Below are 25,362 nucleotides of genomic sequence, written 5' to 3'. Positions count from 1 at the left end.
TAGCCCCAGCTATATTGCCACAACTGGTACAATCTAACTCGTAGATTATTTCCGCGTAATTTATAAAATATACAACGGTGAACTTATTGTTACTCTCAAAGGTTAATTACCTAGCCTACTAACCACGTGAAACGAACTTAAGAATCTTATCAATATGACATTTGCCACGTTTCAATGTCAACATAAGCTATTGAAATGCTATCAATCAGTATCGGAAGTCAATCGTCTTCACACCGGCTGCTGGATCTCTTCTCAACTGCTCACATCGACAAGTCATATGCGATCACCAACGCCAAGGATACAACATCGTCGACAATGCTTGAAGAGATTCCTCCAACTATGGTGTTTCTCCTATTGAGATTGCTCTAATAAACCGTTTGTATAATTCTGTGTTGGTTAACTTTCTAAGTTCACACTCTCTCACTCATTGCGGTCGGTTCGGGGTTCACCTGCCCAATAACCGTCGCAACATGGTGCATCGACCGGGAATTATTCGAACTTTGGTGGTGTGAGAGAATGCAGAGCTCGAAAGTTATTCAACTAGGATTACGTTGATCGAACGTAAAATCGGTAGAGTGGATCCTGGCAGATGACTTCTGATCTCCTTACTCGAAGGAAAACTTTCTCTTATCGTAGGGAATTGAACTCTATCGTAGAGTTTCCAAACTCTTATTCGAGGAGTGCATCATCGTGAGCAAAGTCGTTGTTCACCAAGTGTCTGTATGGGTTCGGGTGGGATCCGAACGAGTGGCAACATACAGTTCACAGGTAGGACGTCATATCGTTGACGTTATTCCCAGCGAGACTAGAGAAGTTTCTAAATCGTGAAACAGACCTCATTCATGAACCACCACTAAAATCTATTGGTCATTCTCTCCAATCACAGTCTCGTTCCTACCAACTATGAATTATCGTATTCATCCAATCAATGATTGCATTGAATCTTATCGTAGAGGTTCTCTGCTTATCCGTAGACACATCCGAATTGAATTCAACGAAGGTTTATTCTGATAAAAGCACAATCGGTGCTAAGAGCACAATCGGTGCCTAATAGTCAATTAAGCACAATAGTGCTCATGGAAAGTCATATTTATGACAAATTAGAAAAAAGATGTCGTGATGAAAATGTCAGATCGGAAACAAATAGCGTGGTCCGGATTCTGGAGATCAAACGGAAATCTCATATCGATAGCCACAGAATCGCCACCACCGACATACCACATCTTGAGGATGGTCTATCTCCAGTCGTATCGTTGAAACCGCGAAAGGGCCCAAAGTAACGGGATCATCGAGAAGACGAGGTTACAGATCAGGAACTTTGCAACTGACAGGAAGACGACTGCGCAACTTCCGCAAATGTTCTCCAACGAGGACCTCAAACACATATGAATCCGTGAAACGCCACAGGAACCAACCAAAAAGACCGAACATTCCAAGAACTTGTAGGAATCGCCTACAAAACCATTTCTGAAAAAAGAGCTCTGGATCAAGCACTAAAGATGAAGAGAGGCAGGATTACAACCAACGAAGTGCATGATGACAGATATCCATCAACTTCACAATCTCGCAACTCCTCTCACCTTCCACCAGACTCGAATAAAGGCAAGATGACAGTCGGTCATAATAAAACACTCGTTTCGTCGAGTGACAGCAATTCTTCCTCTGATTAATCAGAGGTATTCTGCAACGAACTTCCGTTACGTTACCACTACGGAAGTTCTTTTCCCAGCCCCCCCAGTGTCGTGACAATAATAGCCCCAGCTATATTGCCACAACTGGTACAATCTAACTCGTAGATTACTTCCGCGTAATTTATAAAATATACAACGGTGAACTTATTGTTACTCTCAAAGGTTAATTACCTAGCCTACTAACCACGTGAAACGAACTTAAGAATCTTATCAATATGACATTTGCCACGTTTCAATGTCAACATAAGCTATTGAAATGCTATCAATCAGTATCGGAAGTCAATCGTCTTCACACCGGCTGCTGGATCTCTTCTCAACTGCTCACATCGACAAGTCATATGCGATCACCAACGCCAAGGATACAACATCGTCGACAATGCTTGAAGAGATTCCTCCAACTATGGTGTTTCTCCTATTGAGATTGCTCTAATAAACCGTTTGTATAATTCTGTGTTGGTTAACTTTCTAAGTTCACACTCTCTCACTCATTGCGGTCGGTTCGGGGTTCACCTGCCCAATAACCGTCGCAACAGTTGGATCTATATGTGAACCTGATGGTACATACATGAGAAAATATGCAGCGTTAAAACAATTTTCACAATTTTAATCAGTTATGAATGTTAGAAATCAGACAGTATTTATTCAATACGTTGTGAAAATTTTTCACAGAAAACCACGTTGTCTCATCAACCGATACAGATTTCTGAATAATTTCTGAAATCTTTTATGAATCAACTTTACCAGTCGGTTCACGTCGCCTAACGGCGACTAAACCTCCTTTTCTACACCACCCTTTTCGGTGTTACAGCGCCTGCGGCGCTTCCCAAACGGTTGAGACTATAGAGGTTTCAGAATTCTCTCCAACTTCTGCATCGTATTTTTTTTAAACTTGTTGGTAGTCTTTGTTAGCTGTAAGCATTCCGTTCTGGTAGAGCATAATTGTAAAATCTCTGCTCTTCTGATACGATTTCGATTCCTCAATCCTCTATTTTTTTGAAATCTGTTGCGAAGAAAAAATCTTTCACGTCCCCACATGGGTTCTAACCAACTAACTACAGTCAATGTTGCCTAACTTGCCAGAAAGGATTCCTGAACGCACCCGCCTTCATCATTTGAAAGTCGAACAAAGCTTTGAAATATAGTGTCTCGTTAAATGAACAAACTTTATCCATCCTTTTGATGTAATGAGGATCTGGTTATGCATCAGTAGCAGCTACTCAAAGAAGAGCTCACTGGCGTGTCGACTTTCGAATGATTTTGAAGATGGATTTCGGAAATTATTTCCGCTGTTTCAATCAGTTCTGTTAAAAATATCAGATGTTCATTCATAATATTAGTTTGGAGATACCCTTTTAACAGATGACAGAAAAATGCTGTTCAATGCATGGATAAAAGCCACTAACCAAGATTTCTACAAAACAGTCAAAGTGGAAGCACATTGTGCACAGAAAAAGAGGATAGGAGAGAAGGGGAAACATGTTTGTAATCCGATGAAGGACAACAGAACTGCAAGTGAGTTTTCTTTTTGTTTTACTGATTCGTGTTGAAGATATTATCCCGATCATGACTATTGATGTAATTAGACGAGTCCTCTCCGAAACTCAACAACCAAATTTGGTTTGACCAGTATATTTACCAAGCAACGTGGGCTACGGTTTCATGTAGAATTAGTAGTTTTTCGCATCCCTGAATCAAATACTGGAAAAAGAAGGCAAAAAGGAAGTAGAATTGCAAGAAATTGATATAGAGGGAGCAGAATTATTAGCATTAGAGCCATTGAAAAACATAATTTTCATTCATTTCTAATATCCAGCCGGCGAATTCCCTGACTCTCTTCTATAATCCGCAGCTACAGTATACTCATCACCATCTCTCGTAATTGGGTACACAATTGCCAACGTCTCATCAGTCTTCTCCATTTTTTGATTATGCTCCTTTTCTAGTTGCTCCAGGATTTTCTGGAAACAAGTATTATATACATCGAAATGGTGATTTGGATACTGTTTTAGGTGTAAGATATTTGACCTTGTGAGCGAGTTACTACTATTCTGAATTAAGTGTTCAAAATTTTAAAAAATCGAACCTCAGAGAAGTCTTCTTCCACTTCTGTCTCGAATGGTGTCAGTTGATTATGAACTCGTGGCATTTCAACTGAAAAATGAACATAGTTACTGAAATTATCTGTTTCAGATATAACATTTCAAATTTTCCTTTGAATTCTTTACAATCGTGCATTGATTTCGCCTGCAAATTACTCAATTGATTACTAGCAGTGAAAATTCTTACTGTAGCTTACTGAAGCTTGTTAGAGGCGCATAGCAAAAAGTTGTCATACAGTTTTATAGCAAAATAATTTCGACAATTCCCCTAAACTTTTTTCAATCTTCAAAAGGTTGGTTATTTCGGTGAAAACATTTTCAAAGCATTTTTATCGCTTTATGCGCACAGTAGACCTTTGACGTTTTTCCCGTCGCGCTGACGCATTAAAAGTAGATTTTGGGGAAATAGGTGTGCCGTGCAACATAATGAACCTGATAATGAACTAGCGGCATTTCAACTGGAAAATAAAGCTAATTACTGAAATTATTTGTTTCAACTTTCGCATTTTAAGTTTCCCTTTGAACTATTCACAGTTCGGCGTTTCAATTACCATTACCATAACTCACCTATCTCCGCAGCACTTTGTCCCAACAGCAACCCTCTAACCAGAGTCTGGGCCACCGCCGAAATAATTTTCGACCCTCCAGTGCCTCCTGTCACCATTTTCACCTCTCCACTCTTCGGATCGAATACAATTGTGGGACTCATACTACTCATTGGTCGCCGTCCCGGTTGGATGAAGTTCGCTTCGGTTGGCTCAAATCCCCAATGATTTCTGAATCCGGGTGTTGAGAAGTCATCCATCTGGTTGTTGTAGATGAACCCGTATTTTGAGAGCATTTTTGAGCCGAAACTGGAATTATGTGATAATGTGGAAGGAAACTATTGTAATTTCCGTACGCTGTGTTAATAGAAGAAGTGAGTGAAACCGCATTTCCATCGTCATCCACCACACTGATTTGGGAAGTTCCACTGTCCAGAACTGCCGGTGCTGAAAATATTCAAATAATAAATGAATCATGTTTTAGAGCCACGAAAAGTTTCAAAACAGCTGTGAGAAAATTTTTGTGACTGTTTCAAAAAACTAGTATATTTTCAAAAAAATTCTGCCTGTGATAGTGGAGGAGTAAGCTCAATTTTTATCTTCGAAGATATTTCATCTATTTGTGAGTCGTAGTTTTTTTTGAATTCTGAAGAGCAGAGTTGAGCGGAAGGCGAAGACGGGAAGCGGAATAAAATCAATTCCAAAAACCGGAAGGTGAAATAAAGTAGTTTTTAGAAGTCGATTTTGGCCTTATTTTGTTGTAAAAAGCCTCTAAAATGGTTATATTTGTGTAAAATTTGGTTTTTTTTTTGGTAAATACTGATTGTTTTGCTACAAAAAGCATAAAATAATCAGTAAAATCAAATAAGCGAACAAATTTCACAAGCTGATATCCTCTCGGCGGAAGGCGGAAGAAAAAAAATAGAATAGTACTTTGCGGTAAGAAAAACAATTCATTCCTTCATAAACACTTTTCGACCTGGGATAAAATTGTACCCTTCTTCCCTAAAACCGTAACCGAAGAAACTTTTGCGTTTCGACTCCGCCAACTACCCTTACAGACCATATTTCCAAAAATTTGAGCGCTGGACTCTTTGCGGGTCCTATAGCTCATCTTACGTATTTATTCACCCCTTCTTGTTGTATGTTCTTATAATTTTCGCCCGGTTTTTTTTTCTCTCACAAAAGATGAATAAACTTTTATTATTATTATTAAATCTTAAAATGGCGGAGAGCCGAATGCGGAATTCTAGACCTTTAACAACTATGAATTTCTAGAATGTTCATTAATTACAACTAAAAAAGCTATTAGACTTACCAGCAGCCAAATAATACTCCAAATCCTGCGACTTATCCATCACTCGTTTACTTAAAAACTTGATGAATTTTCTGAAAATCTCTTTAATTCTTAGTATCGAATCATTCACAACTCACCTATCCGTCAAATTCTTTGCCAACTGCATTGACACCTCCGAGAACAGGTAATCCCCTAGATGACCTCTCTGTCCGTATGCCAATTTTTGAGCTTCAATCAAAGTATGGTAGAATTCGGCGTCATTGAACATCTTTTTGTCGCGATATTGCACTGAAATTTTTTCATGATAATATAACCCAAGCAATGAAATTAAATAAAGATTGCATTTCTAATAAAGGCACTGGAACAGTACATAACAAATCTGAAATTATGAAAACTTAAATATTCGGATATACAGTACCGCTCAAAAGTATATTAACTTTTGGTTTTTTGATCATAACTTATCTCAAATAGGTCCGATTGAGCTGAAACTTTGGGAAAACATTTATTGTAGAGTTTTCGATATTTTTACACAAAATCTGGGTAAAAAATCATGTTCCAAAAGTTTTTTGCACAATTTTCGAAAATCTCGAAAATGCGAAAATGGCATATTTTCGTTTAAATGACCAGTGTATCAAAAACAGGTTGTAAAAACAGGGTTTATGATACTTTTCTGTTAGATACAGACTAGTTCTTCAATTTTAGAATACTGGTCCGCAAACCTAGGCCTGCTTTCTATGTACCCCATTCCGGCAAAGTTAGGTGGTTGAGACAATTGGAGTTGTGAGGTTCAAACTACTGCGAAATAGTTTTTTTTTGTACAAAACGGTATAGGTTTGCGCTAATTTATTTGAAAAACGATGAAAAACAATTTAATATTACCCCGATTCCGATTAAAGCCCTCAATCAGTTTTTGGAGGCGTTCAAATGTCAAATAGGGGGCCTCTGCAATACAAATCTTACACATTCCGGAGTGAAATTTCATATTTATCTGAAACCTTCAATACCAAAACTTTAAATACTTATTATTTGAGTATTTGTCAATATTCTGAACCATATTCTGAAGCACAAATTCGTAATTGGAAGCTGTCCGACTCTCTGCAATCTAGTACATAATTTTTCAAAAAACTCAATATTTTATAATTCTTTTTTTTCTCGAGAAATAGTGTCTAGCTGATTTTTTTTATAGTTTTTTACATGAAAAAAAGACTTTCATAGATTTCCAACAATCAAAAATGCATTCATTTACGTTGCCTTATATTTTCATACTGTAGGCAAAAACTTCAGTTATATCATGGATACCGCGTTGTAACGTTCTAGTGTATACATATGTTCCAACAAAATAAGCGGTTCAAAATATGGTTCAGAATATTGACAAATACTCAAATAATAAGTATTTAAAGTTTTGGTATTGAAGGTTTCAGATAAATATGAAATTTCACTCCGGAATTTGTCAGATTTGTATTGCAGAGGCCCCCTATTTGACATTTGAACGCCTCCAAAAACTGATTGAGAGCTTTAATCGGAATCGGGGTAATATTAAATTGTTTTTCATCGTTTTTCAAATAAATTAGCGCAAACCTATACCGTTTTGTACAAAAAAAAAACTATTTCGCAGTAGTTTGAACCTCACAACTCCAATTGTCTCAACCACCTAACTTTGCCGGAATGGTGTACATAGAAAGCAGGCCTAGGTTTGCGGACCAGTATTCTAAAATTGAAGAACTAGTCTGTGTCTAACAGAAAAGTATCATAAACCCTGTTTTTACAACCTGCTTTTGATACACTGGTCATTTAAACGAAAATATGCCATTTTCGCATTTTCGAGATTTTCGAAAATTGTGCAAAAAACTTTTGGAACATGATTTTTTACCCAGATTTTGTGTAAAAATATCGAAAACTCTACAATAAATGTTTTCCCAAAGTTTCAGCTCAATCGGACCTATTTGAGATAAGTTATGATCAAAAAACCAAAAGTTAATATACTTTTGAGCGGTACTGTATGTTTCAAAAGGACCACAACCAGGCTTCACCTAGGGATCAATGTTGGAGGAAAATGTTTAATCGTTTGGATAATGCAGTTACTTAAAAATTGCATATCTACATAATAGAGGTATTGGAACAGTAACAAATCTGAAATAATGAAAACTTCTGAACTCTGTATCATTAGGTCTACAACATGATTTAGCGTTCAATGTTGTTTTAAAAAACACCAAAAGAAAAAAACGCAACTTACTCTCCACAATCCTCGGAATAGCTTGAGTAATAGTCCATGACGACGGAGGTGGCGGTCCACACATTCTGTATTTTCCGAGGTCAGCGTAGAGGGTTTCTGACAAAAAAGAAGAAGTGTTTCACGTCTGACATATCAGTTTTTGGAAAAAATTTGAAGCCACTCCGTTTGGAATACGCTCTCTGTCGCTCTCACCTGTAACATGTGTCTCATAGTTCCTCAAATCATCAATTGTTATAATTCCTCCATTTGCAATCATCTCCTTGATGATTCCTTCAGCAATTGAGCCTGGAATCAAAATCTTTGGAACTGTTTCACGGTTTTCAGAAATTGGGTTTTCAAAAATTACTCGCACTATCCCATCCTCAAAGACCATACCATTATAAAATAACTGCACCGGATCCTGTGAGTTAGCACTAACTCTCAATAACTTTGCCAATGGATAATTCGACACAATCTCCCCGATTTTATAGAACTCTCCAGTAAACTTCGATGTGTACAAACTCCTCAATCCCTCAATTTCAGGTCTTCCCTTATATTTCGAAATCCGATCGAAATAATTGACCATAGCCTTATGCATTGGGAACCCTTTGGCTAGTTGAGCAGCTGGCATGACAAGATCTGACCATGGGATTACTTTCGAGCCATACTTCTTATAGGCAGTCCATAATCCGTGAAGTTCTCCTGGGATGCCAATGGATTGGTATCCGAATTGGGCGGATTCCTTGTCATGTGTGTACATTTTTTCAGTGGCAAGGGCGGGAGCGGCTTCACGGGAGTTGAGGAAGACGCATTTCTTTTCTTCTCTGGAATTGATAGAATATTAAAAATAATGTCTGTCGGAATTTATCAATTTCATGAAACTGTACTTCAAGTAGATCACAATAAAATCTCCACCACCAATTCCTGTTGCAAACGGAATGACTACTCCGTTACAGAATGTTGCAGCAATTGCAGCGTCCACGGCGTTACCCCCTTGGATTATTACATTTCTATAATTATAGTCCTGTCAGAAGTCTGCTTTCTAAAAATCTCACCTCGCAATCTCCGCACAAAACCGTGAACCCGCCACTGCTGCTGCATTTTTGTACTTTGCAGATTTCGACTTCGGCTCAATGACAACATGCTCCGTGTGTCTGTTTCCTGTGAAATTGTAGACAGTAGCAATTATAGCCCAGAGAAGGAGAATGACGCCAAGGACGGAGAGAACGAGTATTCCAATGTGGTATTTTCTGGAACAATTTTATTTTGGGATTTTTGAAGGTGAACTATTTATTCAAACGTAATAGTGTTGAAATGGATGCATTGAAACAGTGAGCAAACAAATTTATTCCTAGACTACAATGTAGTTTGGACAATGTATACTTTCATGAAAAGACATTCTGTTTCATTTTCAACTTATTTTATAATACCTTAAAACGAATTCAGTGTAATATGTATTAGCACTACACACTTCTTACAGCCGCGCTCTACCGAAAACGAAGAAAATTGTGTTCGAAAATGAGAGACTCTGAGAAAAAGATCCATTTTTCAAGGGAATTTCGGCGGAGCGCAGTTGTAAGAACTGTGCCGAGCTAAAAACAATTATCAAATTCCAACTCACTTCAACTTTTTCATGAGAATCCTCTCTTGAGCCATATCGGCTCGAGAATCTATCACCACCACCATATTTTTATAATATTAGTAAAAAGAACTGACGGGTAGAGTACAATGACATAGAAACGTTATTGCGCCAGAATATCAAATAGTTCATGTCACCCTCCTTCATTTCGCATGCAAATCCTGTGTTAGTATCATCATCATCATGATTTTACTGAAACATTTTTGGAATCACTTTCGGGTTTTGGATCATATTATACATAGAGTATCAAAAAGTCATGAACATGGGGTGAAAAACTCCCACTCATTTCTCTCGAATGTGAAATAGTGAACTCTTAAAACGGATCAGTTAGCCAACGTAATGAATACACAGCTAATCAAACAAAATGTGGCAAACTGTGGAAACAAACAGTACAAATGAAGACAAACCATTTATTTCTATTTCTCTCTTGTTGCTATCTTTTTGTTTATTAATTGAACCTTTTCTGTTTTGGTGCATTGTAATATTGGTTTGTAAGCTGGCTTGTAATAATTTACAGCTCGAACGATTTCAGTCCTCCATAAAACAACTTATGAAAACATAAAATTTTTTAAAAAAAAGTGATCTGTCATCATGTTTTTAACAAATTCATAAAATATTAGCTATGATTATGTTTCTCCGAAATTTTCTACCGTTTTGTGAAACTTTCAAAAAAGATTCGAAACAAAAAAATTGCAATCGCTCTTGGCTGTTCACAAAGATGCATGCGCAATTAAGGCTTCCATTGGGTCCAATTTTTGACCGACCTGACCGACCCCCGACCGACCGATCGCCGACCTACGCAATTTTTTCTGTCTGCATGCGCCATAATCGACGACAAATTTTGAAAAAAAATCCAGCTGAAAATTGACATTTTTCCGGGCAAGGATGACAAAAAATGAAATAAATTAGGAATAATTTGGACAAAATTAGAACTTCCAACAATTTTTAATACCAATTTTCGATCATAGTGCAATTTTTAATGACCCCAGGTTTATTTTTTCGATTTTCAAAAATCACTTGAAATTCGTCAAATTTTTTAAAGTGAATCATGTTTTGACATAATTTTTAGCGCATTTTTCACAATTTGAATTTTGAAAAATTCTGAAATTTATGAAAAAAAATAAACTAAATTTAAACTTCCGCCGATAAATACGCAAACGCTTCACGCGCAAATGCGGACCTCGGTCGGCTCAGTCGGTCGGCAGTCGGTCGGGTCGGTGGTCGGTCGGCGGTCGGACCGAACCCGACTGCACCGAATGGAAGCCTTATGCGCAATAGCGGTTCGAGAAAAAATATGGTAGGTTATCAAAAAGTCATGAAACACTAAATAATTTCGTGCTTTAGACTTCTTACGTTTGGACTTCCAACTTACGCTATGAAAGGAAACTGAGAGACAAAATTAATTTATCTTCTTTTCCTTCTACTTCTGTTCTACCTATTCTATCACAATAAGGCACCGGCAACCTATGCGAACACGCTCTAATGAGAAGTTGCAGAAACAAATATGGAAAAACTATTTTTCCGTATCCTAAATATATGAAGTTAAACCATTTTAATCAAATTGGATCAAGTTAATATAACAATTAATTTATTAAAAAACTGTAAATTAGAATATCAGAAACAGAAATTTAGGAAAAATTTATCTTTCTTCATTTATTTGTTTTTAAATCTAATTTCTCACGTTGATCTCTTTCCTTCGGATGGAGCCAACGCATATTTCTCAATTTTTACAGAAATCCTTCCAATGATGACTCGGGATTCAAACAACTGCTCCTTGATTACTCTGTTATTATTTTTTCTTCTACTTATTTCTATAACTACCGTAAATACTGTATTATAACGGCACCTGTAATAGAACGGCACCTGTATTATAACGGCACCCCATCTATACTCAGAATTCATGAATATGAATATCTCCGTGTTTTTTTCTTGTTTCTGATTAGAAGCAGCGTGATTGATAACGTCTTGATCAGCGAAAAGAATGTCCAAAAAAGATTTTTCGTTCAAATTTAATGAGTTTTTAAAACCTCAAAATTTCTCTGGGAGGCAGTTGAAAAATATAACGGCATGCCGTTATAATACAGTATTTACGGTAATTATTTTAGATTTAGGAATATTGGTAAGGATGTTCCAAAAATGAATAGCGATTAATTTGATTCTACCTCAGAGTATAAAAAATGGTTGAAACTGGAACAAATTTTGTTAGAAAACTATTTCTGTTAATTTATATTTAAAAAAATTGGAAATAGTTTTTAATGGAGCAAACTTTCCAGAACTATACCTCACATCATCCACCAATTCGGATTCCTCCGACGTCGTTGCTCATTACCAACAAGAATCAATAAAACAACTACGGAAAAACGCATTACTAACTGCTGAAAATGATAGGAAACTACTATTCAATGCATCGAGACTCACCAATAACCAAGATTTCTACAGAAAAGTTGTAGAAGAAGCGTATTGTGCACAGAAAGAGAGGGTTGGAGAGAAGGGGGACGGAGGGAAATATGTTTGTAATCCGAAGAAGGTGAAGAAGGATTGCACGTGAGTTCTCACAAGGTTTATTGTTCCAGTTACAAAATTTGTAACTTTTGATTTTATCTTTTAGTGATTACTTTGCAATTACGTATACATTCCTCACAATAAACTTCAGATTGATATCCTTGGGTCTCAACAATCAAATTGGGTTTGACAAGCATATTTACGAAGCAACGGGTCGACAATGCAAGATTCTCGGAGCAGATATTGTGAGTTTCTCTTCTAATATTTTCAATGTTTCTTATAGTCGTTATAACATTTTATCATCTCTGCTTTTCAGTCTCGCAGTTCCTCTCTGCCAAATCAAATAAATATTTCAGTACCAACAAGAGCAACCAACTCGGGATGCCTATGAGAAGATGAATGGAGAACTGTTTGCTGCAAAGATTCCAAATGACCTAACCATCCCACAAATGCTGGAAAAAACTGGGAGGATTGACGTGGAATTCTTGAAGATTGATATAGAAAAAGGAGAGTTTACTGCTTTGGAGCCATTAATTAAGGACTATTTTGTTTGTCAGGTGAGCTTGTTTATTCTGTTTCAAGTAAACCATTATTAAAACTGCTTTTGTATTGACGTATTATTAGATCATAACGTTTCTAAACTGAAAATGAGACTATTTGTATTTAAAAAATTAAAAATTAATTAAAATAAGTATTCTTTCAGATCTTCATCGAAATCCACGGACTCCCTTCTGACCATTTGAGGATGCTCCAGATTATTGCAAAGTGAGGTTTCACTTTTCCTTTTTATCTCTTAATTTCAACGTTAAAATGTTTTTTTTCCATTTCAGATATGGCTTCCGAATATTCAATGTGGATGAGAACTTGTTATGTCCCCTCTGTTGTGAGTACAGTATGATCAATGAGTTGTGTATGGCACAGTTCGAAGTGGTTCCATTGGCTATTACCATTCCTCAATTGAATAGTTAATTATGGCACTTGGCATGTAGTTTTTGGTTTTCAACTATGAATAAATATTTAAAATTGTCTGTTTTCCAACATCTAGATACTTTCGTTGGATTTGTTCCTTGGTTTAGTATGGGATTTCCATAAGGTATTACCATTCCTCAATTGACTATTAAATCATGGTACTAATAAACATATTTTTCGGTTTCAGTTCTGAATTAAAAAACAAGATTTTTTCTGTTTTCCGATACTTAGATATATTTGTGTAGTCTACTGATAACATTATCAACCCAAAATAAATTGTCTAAAAAAAAGAAGAATGATACAAAATATGCCATCTATTAGCTCATTTCGTTCGTTACCTTTCAGAATAGCGGGACTAAAACAAAATTAAAGTTGGGCCCTTTACAAACGTATGTAACTTTTCTGAAGCCGTTTATTTATAGTCTCTTTCAGAAACCTTTCCATCATTTCACCGCTTACATGAAATAGGCAAGAAGTTCCAGTTTTATCAAAACTTAGTTCTAATTAGCCTCGATGTCGTTGATCTAATTATTAGTCTCGTTTTCGTTGGCCTAATTACTTGTTTCATTTAGAACCAAAACGAGGAATAAATTGTTTCAATCTTCTTTTCCTGAATCGGGTTGTTGAAAAAACCCTTTATTTTTCCAATATTTTTTTGCAAATTTATGTATGTAGCTGTTGAAAAATCTCTGCCCATTTATTTGTGGCTCATAGTTCAATTTCTCATTTGTTTCTTTTTTTAAAGAAGATGGCAATATTTTTTAATCTCATTTTTTCTTTCTTTTTTGTTTTCTTTCTGTTGTTTGGAATTGTAAATACTTTAACAATTGTGATTAAAACTTTCTGTAGTAGTAAGAGCTATGAAACCGAAAGTTTAGATAAAAAAGGACAATGCGATTCCATGTTCACTCGTCAGAACTGAGAAAAAACTTTACAGTTTATTTATTTGAATTTTTAAAATAAATTCAGTTTAGCAATTGTGATTTAACAATATTTCCCTTTCTACAATATTTATTCTCGAATTTTTGGAGTCACACTATCGCAGTGATAAAGATGTCGCGAAACAATAATATGAGTTATATCGAGAACAGACATTACAATAAAAATATTCCTGTAGAATTCCTTTTCTTGATTTCCCAACATTTATGTATATGTACCAAAACGGTGGAGAATACAAACAAATAAAATGAAACGGCACTCCATAAAGTTTTAACAATGGAAAATGAGACAAATGATTTTTTATTGAAATATGCATGCTGCCTGATTCTTTTGTATAGAGAGGCTTTAATGGATTTCGGTTTTTTCCACGTTTTCGAAACCTTTTCCGTATATTTTTTCTCGTACAAATTTTATTGAAAAAAAGAAAAAACCCACTTTTACGGTGAATCAGAACACTGAATAGCAATCAAAATTGAAGTTTTTATTTTAAAAAAATGCCATGGTTGAAACAGAATTTAAGAAGGCTTTTTGGCTCTTCTTCTAATTTTGTTAGGTTTTCTTTCCTGTAGGAAGAAGTATAGAAAACAGAGTTTCCAAAATCCAAATATATATATATATATATATATATATATATATATTTAACTGAACTCTTAAAAGTATTTTGAGGTCTGTTCTGATCTTTTCATGTTGCACTGTATGCGTTCCTGAGTTCACTTCCAAATTCATGTTTTTATTCGGTCCAAATCTCGAAAAGAGTAAGCGAGGAAAGTTTGGGGCAATGAAATGGCCGAGAAAATTTGCGTGGTGGCCTAGAAATTCGAGTTCGGCAGTGTTGATTTTTCAAATTTGAAAGAAAAGTCTCAGGAAACTGAAAAATCCTACATATTCGAAGGGAAATATCTAGAATTTTCTACGCTCATTTCACTGACCAAGTTTTCGCCGCTCGCTCTGATGACTTGATCAATTGAACTAATGTACAAGTAGTCGATCAGATAGTGAAATGTGGAATGTCGTATAAATTAATAATACACATATCAACGAGTCACTATACATATACATATTCATTGTTTCTAACATTGATTCTCTAATGGAATTTACTGTTTAGCCATATTGTCAAAACAAATTCTTTGTAATAATTATTTGATTTTTGCACAGTTTTTTCAACACGAAATTTAAAAACATCAAAAAACAAAAAAGGGTCAAACTGACCCGAAGTACGTCCAGGCAGACCAACGTTTAGTGAATTTTCCACTTCAATCTTTATCTTCTCGACAAGCCAGATTTGATAAATTCTTCTTCGGTAAATTATCCTCAGTAAAATAGTTATGCACCTATTCACGAAGAAAAAGTGCGAATTAAAATGCCACATTTTGCATTTTAATGCTATTCACGGATGCACTTTAATGTGCATAAAAAACACATTAATTCGAATTAATCTGCATCAAAAAGCGAATTAAAATGCACATCGTGGCGAGATATCTTAATTAAAATGCATGCGCCTTTAAGAAAATCCGTAAATCCCCACAAATCTTAAAGGCGCATGCACATTAATTAAGATATCTCGCCACGATGTGCACTTTAATTCGCTTTTTAATGCAGATTAATTCGAATTAAAGTGTTTTTTATGCACATTAAAGTGCATTCGTGAATAGCATTAAGACGCACTCTCTGACTCGTTCGATCACCCATAGTCACACGAAAAAAGTTGACCATCTCCGATTTGCCCATCCTTTTGATCAGAGATAGTATCAAGTGTCCTCAGCAAATTGGGGTACTTTTTGGCCGGGTCCGTCACCTGGGTACTTAGGAAAATCAAAAAATCGATATTTTTCGAAAATTTTTCCTGAAGTAGTTAGGTATGAAATCTCAACGGGAAATTGTTGTTGACACTATTTTAAGCATTTTTTGTATTTAGAAGAAAATTCCAGCTCAACACCTTCATTGTGAAAATTATCAAAATATATGAAATGTGTGCTCGATTGTACTTTACACTCTCCCACTTTTCCTCTTTCTCTTTCCCGCTCCCCCAATCAGATGATTCATAAGATTGAGCCTTGAATCATTCTATCTTTTTTATTATTAATATTAAATTCCTCCACCCACACATCTATGTTTAAGCTCCGCCTCTGGTCAGTATAAAAGCCGAGGCGAGCGCCTATATTTTATCTTCAATAAATATTATTACCACAGCCAGTTTAATTTATGGTGCATCGTGGGTTTCGACTCGGTGCGGCCTAAGTCCCGCGTGGCAGGCACTGGCTGTGGGCTTAGCTGTACTAGTATTCCGAAGAAGACGTAGGATGGTTCAGTTAAGGAAGATCACGCGGGTTGTGGTTCCAGGAGGAACTAAACAACCAGAAGGAAGATGCACCTCCGATGCATCTTCAAACTTCACCTTTCGTCATTACGCTGCTTGGACACCCGCAGATCCTCGAGCATTTTTGACACCAGTCTCGCAATCGAAAACGGGACATTTGAAAGATTTTGTCGCTCCACGAATTGGACGACAATCAAGACCAACGAAGAAGACGGAATACACAGTTCGCTTCTTCCAGAAGAACATCATTCACTCATCAACAGGACAACGACGTCCATTGATGGAAACACCTGTTGCGGACACCAATATCGTCCCAACACTACCACCGCATTGCAAAGCAGAAAGTAGAACGCTTCGGACAACGCTCTGTAACCAACAAGGTCAGAGAAATCAAGGAGCCGCACCACTTCTGCTCGCCGGGAGCCTCTCTCTACACAGAGAGACTTCCAATTCAGGGATGCCGCCAGGACAAACGAAAACATGTGGACGTCAGTCAACCACGCCAACTTCGTCGAACGGACGGCTACAGTAACAACATAATTTAAATTTTGTTAACTGTAACTTTCTCTAATTTTTTCTTTCTGAAAGCCGGGAGTGTGCTCGATTGTACTTTACACTCTCCCACTTTTCCTCTTTCTCTTTCCCGCTCCCCCAATCAGATGATTCATAAGATTGAGCCTTGAATCATTCTATCTTTTTTATTATTAATATTAAATTCCTCCACCCACACATCTATGTTTAAGCTCCGCCTCTGGTCAGTATAAAAGCCGAGGCGAGCGCCTATATTTTATCTTCAATAAATATTATTACCACAGCCAGTTTAATTTAAAATGTTCGGGTTTTTTTCATGAAATCGTTTTTATCTCGGCAGTGATCCGATGCGATTTTAATTTTCGAGCCCTCCCGGTAAATCATTTTTAAGGTTCCGAAACAATGGTTTTTTGAAATTTTTTATTGAATCATATAATTTTACTTTGGTTCCAACACAGTTTTCAATGATACTACAAAAAAAAATATTTGAAAAAATTTGAAATTTTGATTTTTTGAAAATTTCCCTGAATTAAATCATTCGAACGGAAATATTAAGGATAGCATCATAAAATCGAGAAAGTATGATTGGATCATAATTTATGTTTATAAAACAACTGATTTCCATCATTGGGTCATCTGCAATTTACGTTTTCAAGGTGAAATTTACCGAAATGTTCAACTAGGAAAGTTGGTGCAATGTCACGTCATACTTGCATCTTTATTGGACAGAGGACTGTGTTGAAAATGACAGAAAAAAAAGAAAACTACAAAAATTAAGTAATGAAGCAAGATTTTCAAGAAAAAATAGAAAAAATAAGACTCATGCATGTTCAATGGTCTGACCTTTTTGTGGAAGTCAGAAAAGTTTTTTTGTCTTTTTTTCTTGAAAATCTTGCTTCATTACTTAATTTTTGTAGTTTTCTTACTTTTTCTGTCATTTTCAACACAGTCCTCTGTCCAATAAAGATGCAAGTATGACGTTCCATTGCACCAACTTTCCTAGTTGAACATTTCGGTAAATTTCACCTTGAAAGCGTAAATTGTAGATGACCCAATGATGGAAATTAGTTGTTTTATAAATTTAAATTATGTTCCAATTGTATTCTTCTAAATTTATAACGCTATCCTCAATATTTTAGCTTGAATGATTCAATTCAGGGAAATTTTCAAAAAATCAAAATTTCAAATTTTTTCAAATATTTTTTTTGTAGTATGATCGAAAACTGTGTTGGAACTGAAGTAAAATGACATGATTCAATAAAAAATTTCAAAAAACCATTGTTTCGGAACCTTAAAAATGATTTACCGGGAGGGCTCGAAAATTAAAATCGCATTTTTTCCCATACTTCCCATAAAAACCGTTCTTGGGTCCTAGAGTTACAAGTAGGGACAGCATGTTTCCGATACCAAATTTTATGTAGATTTTGAATTTTAAATAAAAACCCTTGTCTTGTCGGGTCACTGCCGAGATAAAAACGATTTCATGAAAAAAACCCGAAAATTTCATATATTTTGATAATTTTCACAATGAAGGTGTTGAGCTGGAATTTTCTTCTAAATACAAAAAATGCTTAAAATAGTGTCTACAACAATTTCCCGTTTAGATTTCATACCTAACTACTTCAGGAAAAAGTTTTCGAAAAATATCGATTTTTTGATTTTCCTAAGTACCCAGGTGACGGACCCGGCCAAAAAGTACCCCAATTTGCTGAGGACACTTGATACTATCTCTGATCAAAAGGATGGGCAAATCGGAGATGGTCAACTTTTTTCGTGTGACTATGGCCTGTTGATCGATGCTCGATTGACTCTGAGAGTGCGTCTTAAAATGCAAAATGTGGCATTTTAATTCGCACTTTTTCTTCGTGAATAGGTGCATTAGTCCTACAGCTCTATAGCACAATAAGCTTTCTCAAGTATTGCGGTACAACTGCCATGAAAAAGTAATCGCCCATCCTATAACATTAACAATTCATTTACCTTCCACGTGTTCACTATTTTCCCTCTATTTATTTCAAGTTCCCCCCCCCCCCCTCCATTGACCTTTCCACGTACTCTCACGTACGTATTTTAAATGAATAAATAATTTAATTAATTAACAATTCACATATCAACAGGTATATACATATACATATACATATTCATTGTTTCTAACATTGATTTCCTAATCGAATTTCCTGTTTTGTCGAATTGTCAAAAAAGAGTTCATTTATTAAAGTTGATAGAACCCTGATCGGCCCGATAGTTTTTTCCTGGAATATTCAATTTTTTTGACACTCCGAGAAAATATTTCAAAAAGACGAAGTTCGGAAAGATCAAAAAACAAAAATGGAAGATAATGGGACCTTCCGCTTTTCTAACGACTTTTCTCTTAGAAACCGCCAACAAATTCGTTTGAAAAAGTGTAGTTTGTGTTTTCTCGTCCCTCTTTTTTCTCTTTTTTCATGTTTCAAGTGGGATTTATCAGAGTTTATCCTTTTTCGTTTCATTTTTTTCATCGAGGACATTTTATTGAAATTTTTATCGAAGGTCTCTTTTCACAGCTGTAATTTCTCTTAGTAATCTCGTTTTGTCATTTTTCAGTCATTTTTTGATAAAAAGTAATCAGGCTTGTCACGGGCCGGGTCGAGCTGTTTTTTGGCATTTTGAACTATAAATCGAGTAAATTGATAAATTTAAGTAGTTCAACAGTGTATTCATAAAATGTGATTGAAATCAGTTTTCGGAGTGTTAAAATTAAAAAAACCTTCAAAAGTGTGAATAATGATTGTTTCATGACTACTTCATTAGAAGACAAATGCAGTGAAATTATTGCAATTCATAGGGCCCACAACGAAAAGTTTTGAATTTTTCCCCCGAGTCGCGTTGCATGCGCGCCCCGGTTTTTATTGAAAGAGACGACAATTAAACGTTGGATTTAAATTTGACGCTCAGTCAAGTCTTTTTTGGAATTATAACAACCCCTGTGCGACGGAGCGCGTTTACGCAACCTTCGCACCCCTGTGTGTAGGACATCTCAAGGCACCCAAGTTACATATCGTACCGTTTCCTTACCAAATTTTTAATGTTTCATTGTATCCATTTATTTCTACCCTTCGCGTACTCATTGCTTCGTTGAATATTTGATACATAATTCCTTGTTACAGTTTCCAGATACCCTCCTATAAAAATGTCTCGAGACTCGAATCCCTGCTCACTGTCTATTCTGTTACTGCTTGTAATTTTGGTTATTTCGATATCGAACTATTTCACTTTTAGCAAGATTGGTGAGTCGATCGAGAGAAAACTAAATTTTAATGTTGGATCTATATGTGAACGTGTTATGGAACATGAAAAAATATACAGCTTTAAAAACAATTTCCACTGTTTCAATAAGTTAAAAATCTCAGAAATCGTTTAATACATGGGGGAAGTTTATTCCAGAACAACACGTTTTTCTCAAGTACCATAAATATTCATATAGTCAACTTTTTTTCCAGAATACCACGTCATCTCATCAACCGATACAGATTCCTCCAATGTCATCAGTCTCTACCAATCAGAATCCATCAAAGAACTTCGAAAAAATGCACTTTTAACAGCTGAAAATGACAGGAAAATGCTATTCAATGCATCTATAAAAGCTACTAGCCAAGATTTCTACAAATCAGTCAAAGTAGAAGCACATTGTGCTCAGAAAGAGCGGATTGGAGAGAAGGGGGACGGAGGGAAATATGTTTGTAATCCGAAGAAGGTCAAGAAGGATTGCACGTGAGTTCTCTTTTTGTTTTACTGATTCACGTTGGAGATATTATTATGATGATGTATAATACTTGATTCTCATTAATGAAGCGGTTTGTAGATTGTGTGGCCCCCGTCATTATTTTTTGCGCCAGGCAGGGAAATGTATTTTTCATCCTTTTCAATACATTTAATATGCTTTATTTGAAAAATTTCAAATTTGTGCGTGGAAATTATTCATTTTCATAATAGAACCCCGAATGGAAATTTTTTAGATTGCTCTCTTTGGGTCTCAACAACCAAATCGGGTATGACCAGCATATTTACGAAGCAACAAGTCGACAGTGCACAATTCTCGGAGCAGATCTGGTGAGTGCAGTTTCAACTCGCTTTGATTATTGTGGTGGTCTTTTTTCGATATTTCGAATTCCAATGAGATATTTTCCAGGACCCACAAAACCAACAGACCAAAGATTCCTATGCAAAAATGAATGGGGAACTGTTTGCTGGCCGGATTCCAAACGAAATAACAATCCCTCAAATGCTAGAGAAAGCAGGAAGAAAAGAAGTGGAATTGCTGAAAATTGATATTGAAGGAGGGGAGGTTATTGCTCTGGAACCGCTCTTAAAGGACTACTTTGTGTGTCAGGTGAGAAATTTTTGTTATGTTTCAAGTAGACCATAATATGAGCCTAAAATAACAGAAGGTAATCTTCATTTCTTCAGATCTTCATCGAAATCCACGGAATGCCATCTGATCATTTGAGGATGCTCCAAATTATTGCAAAGTAAGGCTTCCCCTTCTTCTTCGAAAATCTAAATATTTCCAGATACGGCTTCCGGATATTCAATGTCGACGAGAACTTGCTGTGCCCGATGTGTTGTGAATATAGTATGATCAATGAGTTATGTATGGCACAGTTCGGAGTTGTTCCATTGGGCATTACTATTCCACAACAAATTGATGTTAGAAGAATGGATCATTTGGATGGAAATTAAATATATTCTTATTTTGGGGTTTTATTTTAGAATTTCGGGTGTTGAATTGAAATGGAGTAGATAAATCCTATTATCGGTTCACTTACGCGTGCCGGGGAGTGTTAAAGGCGCATTTAATTTTTTTGGAATTTCGCGTTATGGACTCGTAGTTGAAAGATCAAGTTGAGTATTTTTGAGCTTTGCACGTCTGAAAAGAACTACCAATCATGTTTTCCGCTTTGAGACCCTTTCGAACAAATTAGATGTACCTTTAACACCCTCCGGCAAGTGTTAGTGAACAGATAATAATAAATATATTTGTGACAAAAGTTGGTTACCAGTCAACAGCTTGGAAATTGCGATAACATTGAAACAATTGGAAGATAGATATGATCTTGATGCACATGTTTCACTGTTTCACAGCCATAATACAATTTATTACATTTTTTTAAGATCAATCAGCATCCAAGGATTATTGCTTAAAAAAACAAGTCCCCAATTTTGAGCAGTAACTTCTGAAAAGGTTGCTATTCCAGAACTGACTTTCTTCTCTGAAACTTTTAAAGCGAAAACAGTCATTGAGTCTATTGAACGATACCAAAACCATATTCGAGTATCTGCACATAACTTTTTCATCAAGAAATTAATATTTTACCAGAACTGTCCCTTGTTAAAACAGTTCATGTTATGATCGAATAGAAACGGTATAGCGTTTATGAAAAGAGTGATGCACATCGGTTCTCATATTCTACAATCTCAGAAATTATACTGATTTTATAAATATTAGCTAATTGTAAGAGAAAAAAGTAAACATTTGCTATTTCAGAACAATTTCAAGTCGAGCTATATCTTATTAGGTTGATGCATAAGTTTCTTTCTTTTTTGAAGGTGTGACTTTGGCCCCCGGTCTCTAAGCGATGAGGTTGTTTTTCAACCCAAACTTTTTTGCATTTTTATGACCTCTTTAGTGGCTAACATATAATGTTTCAAGTTGGTGCCTAGACAGCCCGCTCGTGAAAACGATGGCTTTTTTGATCGCCAACCAAATGCCTGTTTTGGAAAGTTTTTTGATTTTTGTCGCATTGGTATCGAAATGATAAAATCTTCATAAGAAATTGAGCGCAATTTATAGAACAAGATTTGATCTTGTTATCTCATTTTAGTTTTCAGTCGGAATGTTGAAAACAAAAAAGTTGTGATAAGACGATCGACAGCAACGAAAAACCATGGTTCAGCTGGGTTCAAACAGATTACAGAAATATTTGAGAGAACATTTGTACCAAACTATTTGTAAAAGTTAGAGGATAACATGAGTAAATTATGTCTTTAAAAAGTTTATGACAAGGCCATCAAATTAAGTGATAAAACATGGCTGATAAATTTCTTATGATTTTTGCGCTTTCGAGAAATTTTGTGTACTAGACCTGAGTGGAGGCTAGGTCTCTTCTGAACGCTCACAAATAAGTCTGAATTATTTTATTGTAAGTAATCAATAGTACACACATTGATCTAAAAATGTGCAAAATATCTAGTGGATTGCTTTAGAGGTAGGAGCAGTAGGCCTCATCAAACTCAAAAATCAAGTGATTTTGATGATGTTGACTTCGGGCTTCCTGCGAAAAATGACAAATGATGTGAATATTGGAAACAAAGTAAATTTAGAAACATCAATGTCTACTTTACCCAATAACTAACATTTCCGCCAATTTCCCTATCTACAGTTAAAGAAATATCGAAAATACGCGCACATCCCTAAATTGCTGATCTTCACCTTTCTTCAGAGGCGGGCACTGAACTAGCGTTGCTCAGTTTTAATGTCTTTATTTGCTTTTTATAAATAACTTTTCTTGCTTGTTTTAATTCTGAATAGCTCACCTATTCTTGTCAACATTTTCTAGGAAAAAAATGGAGACGAAAAATGGTACCAAAAAAGGGTTCCTCAAGTGTTTTGACGTGCCTCCGGCTGAGATTAGGCGGATGGTAGACGTCAAGTCACAGGTATAATCACAATGAGTTATAGGTACTAACCAGCAATGTTCCTTATTATGTGAGCTATTAGTCTTCAGGAAATTTCATACCAAAAATTACCCAAAAAAAGAAAGAAACTTATGCATCAACCTAATATGTTCGCAATAGCTTAAGTATGCTTCTCTTCAAAAACATTCAAAGTTTTCAGAAATTTTTCAAATCATGTTTCAAACACGTGACAAGTCTGGAGTATTCAACTTTTTTGTTGATACGACTGGTGAAATCAGCATAAATTGAACAAAGCTGGAGCAATGAACTCAATTTCACCTAATTTATCTGAAACTGCGCTTTTTCCTAATTAAAAAGAGTATTTCACATTTCAAATCAATTTCACCAATAGATTGCTTAGAAATGAATACACGTTTTCATGAATATCAAAAAAAGAAATTAGAGGTTTGAGAATTATATTTTATTGAATGATAATAATACTAACACTTATTTTATATTCGAGTGAAAATTCACCGTTTCAATGAAACAGTTTGAAGACGTTTTCAAAAATTTTTTCTCAATGGCTAAACCAGGGTTGGGAAATTCCGGGTCGGGCCGGGCCGACTAAAAAATTTTTCTCGGCCCGTTCAGCCCGCCGGCCCGCCGTCCCGGCCCGATCGGCCCGATCGGCCCGGCTACTGTAGAAATTTGAAATTTTTCGAATTTTCGACTATGTTTTGGAATATCGATAAAAACTGAAGTGCACGAGTATTTTGGAAAATTTTGATTCTTTTTCAATGAAAATTTCGAAAAAAAAAGTGAAAAATTGTGCACATTTTTTGAATCCGGGCCAGGCCGGCAAAAAATTTCTGTCAGCCCGGCCCTGGATTTCCCAACCCTGGGCTAAACTCTCGTTATGCGTGTAAAAAAGCTATTCATGTCCGGGAAAAAAAAACTTGTTTTCCGGAGGTAAATACCCTCATTAACTATGCAGTACTCACGTGTTTAATCAAGTTTTTCATGTCTTGAATATATCAATCATCAACGAAGAACTATCATCATCAGGCAATCATTCAGTATGTAGAATCTCTGAAACATAATGTTTTTTTTTTCCGGTTTCGTATACCTGACATATTTGAAGTACTAAATTTCAGTTAATTCTGCAAAGATGTTTTTTATTTGTTGAAAAAAGAGGTTCCCAAATCTTCATTTTTCAATTTTTCCAACAATTTTACATAGAACCTGGCTTCTCTCAACAAAGATATTTTGATACCGGGAACAGTTTCGGAAGAGAGCAAACAACATTTTTTTTCTGAAGACTGCACCATTTCATATAACCTACTTTCTCCCAAAAATAATGTTACCGGGAGAGAGCAAACAACCATGTGCTGTTTCAAAAGATTTTCAAGGCTATTACATATATTTTGTTCGCAATAGTTCGAAGTATGCATCTTTTCAAAAAAATTCAAAGTTTTCAAAAAAATTTCAAAACATGTTTCAAAGAAGTTACAAGTTTGGTGCAATCAAGTTTTTTTGATACGAAATTGAAAAAATGGACTCAGTTTTACCAAAATGTCTAAAATTCAGTTTTTTCTTAATTGAAATTTTTATTTCACTTTTTTAAAATAATTTATAATAAACACAGGTGGTCTAGATATGAATACGCGTTTTTATGAATAACCAAAAATGTTGTGGCGTGAACTAGCAATGGCCTAGCCTAGTGAACGTCTAACCCTGAGGTCACACGTGGCAAGAAGATCTGCCTATATAAGATGTAGAGAACTCTTAGTTGTTGATTCTCACCATGTAAATAAATGGTTTTATAAGTCCCTTCTCCCGCCACCAGAGGACATAACAAAAAATTCCTAAAATTCAGAATTGTTTTTTAACTGATACAGTACCATACAGTACCACTGATACAGTACTGAACAGTACCAAGTATCCAACTATAAAATTTCATATTCAAA

General features: G+C 35.8%; 3 protein-coding genes across 3 annotated transcripts; 2 read left to right on the top strand and 1 right to left on the bottom strand.

Moving 5' to 3' along the window:
- Nucleotides 1–1,947: 1,947 nt before the first annotated feature.
- Nucleotides 1,948–12,954, top strand: GCK72_012509 (uncharacterized protein; the record flags this gene model as incomplete). Its single annotated transcript, XM_053729174.1, has 8 exons — nucleotides 1,948–2,094; nucleotides 3,029–3,203; nucleotides 5,748–5,816; nucleotides 11,757–12,027; nucleotides 12,137–12,230; nucleotides 12,342–12,542; nucleotides 12,689–12,750; nucleotides 12,816–12,954. 8 exons carry the CDS (start codon nucleotides 1,948–1,950, stop codon nucleotides 12,952–12,954), a joined length of 1,158 nt encoding a protein of 385 aa, XP_053583946.1.
- On the bottom strand, nucleotides 3,494–9,530 carry GCK72_012510 (uncharacterized protein; the record flags this gene model as incomplete). Its single annotated transcript, XM_053729175.1, has 12 exons — nucleotides 3,494–3,649; nucleotides 3,775–3,842; nucleotides 4,358–4,644; nucleotides 4,692–4,782; nucleotides 5,654–5,724; nucleotides 5,770–5,920; nucleotides 7,866–7,961; nucleotides 8,058–8,150; nucleotides 8,241–8,668; nucleotides 8,732–8,854; nucleotides 8,900–9,094; nucleotides 9,466–9,530. The coding sequence occupies 12 exons, from the start codon at nucleotides 9,528–9,530 to the stop codon at nucleotides 3,494–3,496; spliced, it is 1,824 nt and encodes a 607-aa protein (XP_053583947.1).
- Nucleotides 12,955–19,910: 6,956 nt separating the features above from the next.
- Nucleotides 19,911–21,460, top strand: GCK72_012508 (uncharacterized protein; the record flags this gene model as incomplete). Its single annotated transcript, XM_053729173.1, has 6 exons — nucleotides 19,911–20,007; nucleotides 20,221–20,491; nucleotides 20,737–20,830; nucleotides 20,910–21,110; nucleotides 21,188–21,249; nucleotides 21,292–21,460. 6 exons carry the CDS (start codon nucleotides 19,911–19,913, stop codon nucleotides 21,458–21,460), a joined length of 894 nt encoding a protein of 297 aa, XP_053583945.1.
- Between the last annotated feature and the right edge of the window lie 3,902 nt (nucleotides 21,461–25,362).

The sequence above is a fragment of the Caenorhabditis remanei genome, chromosome IV (assembly GCF_010183535.1).
Source record: "Caenorhabditis remanei strain PX506 chromosome IV, whole genome shotgun sequence".
Taxonomy (NCBI): Eukaryota; Metazoa; Nematoda; class Chromadorea; order Rhabditida; family Rhabditidae; genus Caenorhabditis; species Caenorhabditis remanei.
The sequence above is the reverse complement of the archived record's forward strand: the minus strand, read 5'-3'. Positions and strand labels throughout refer to the sequence as shown.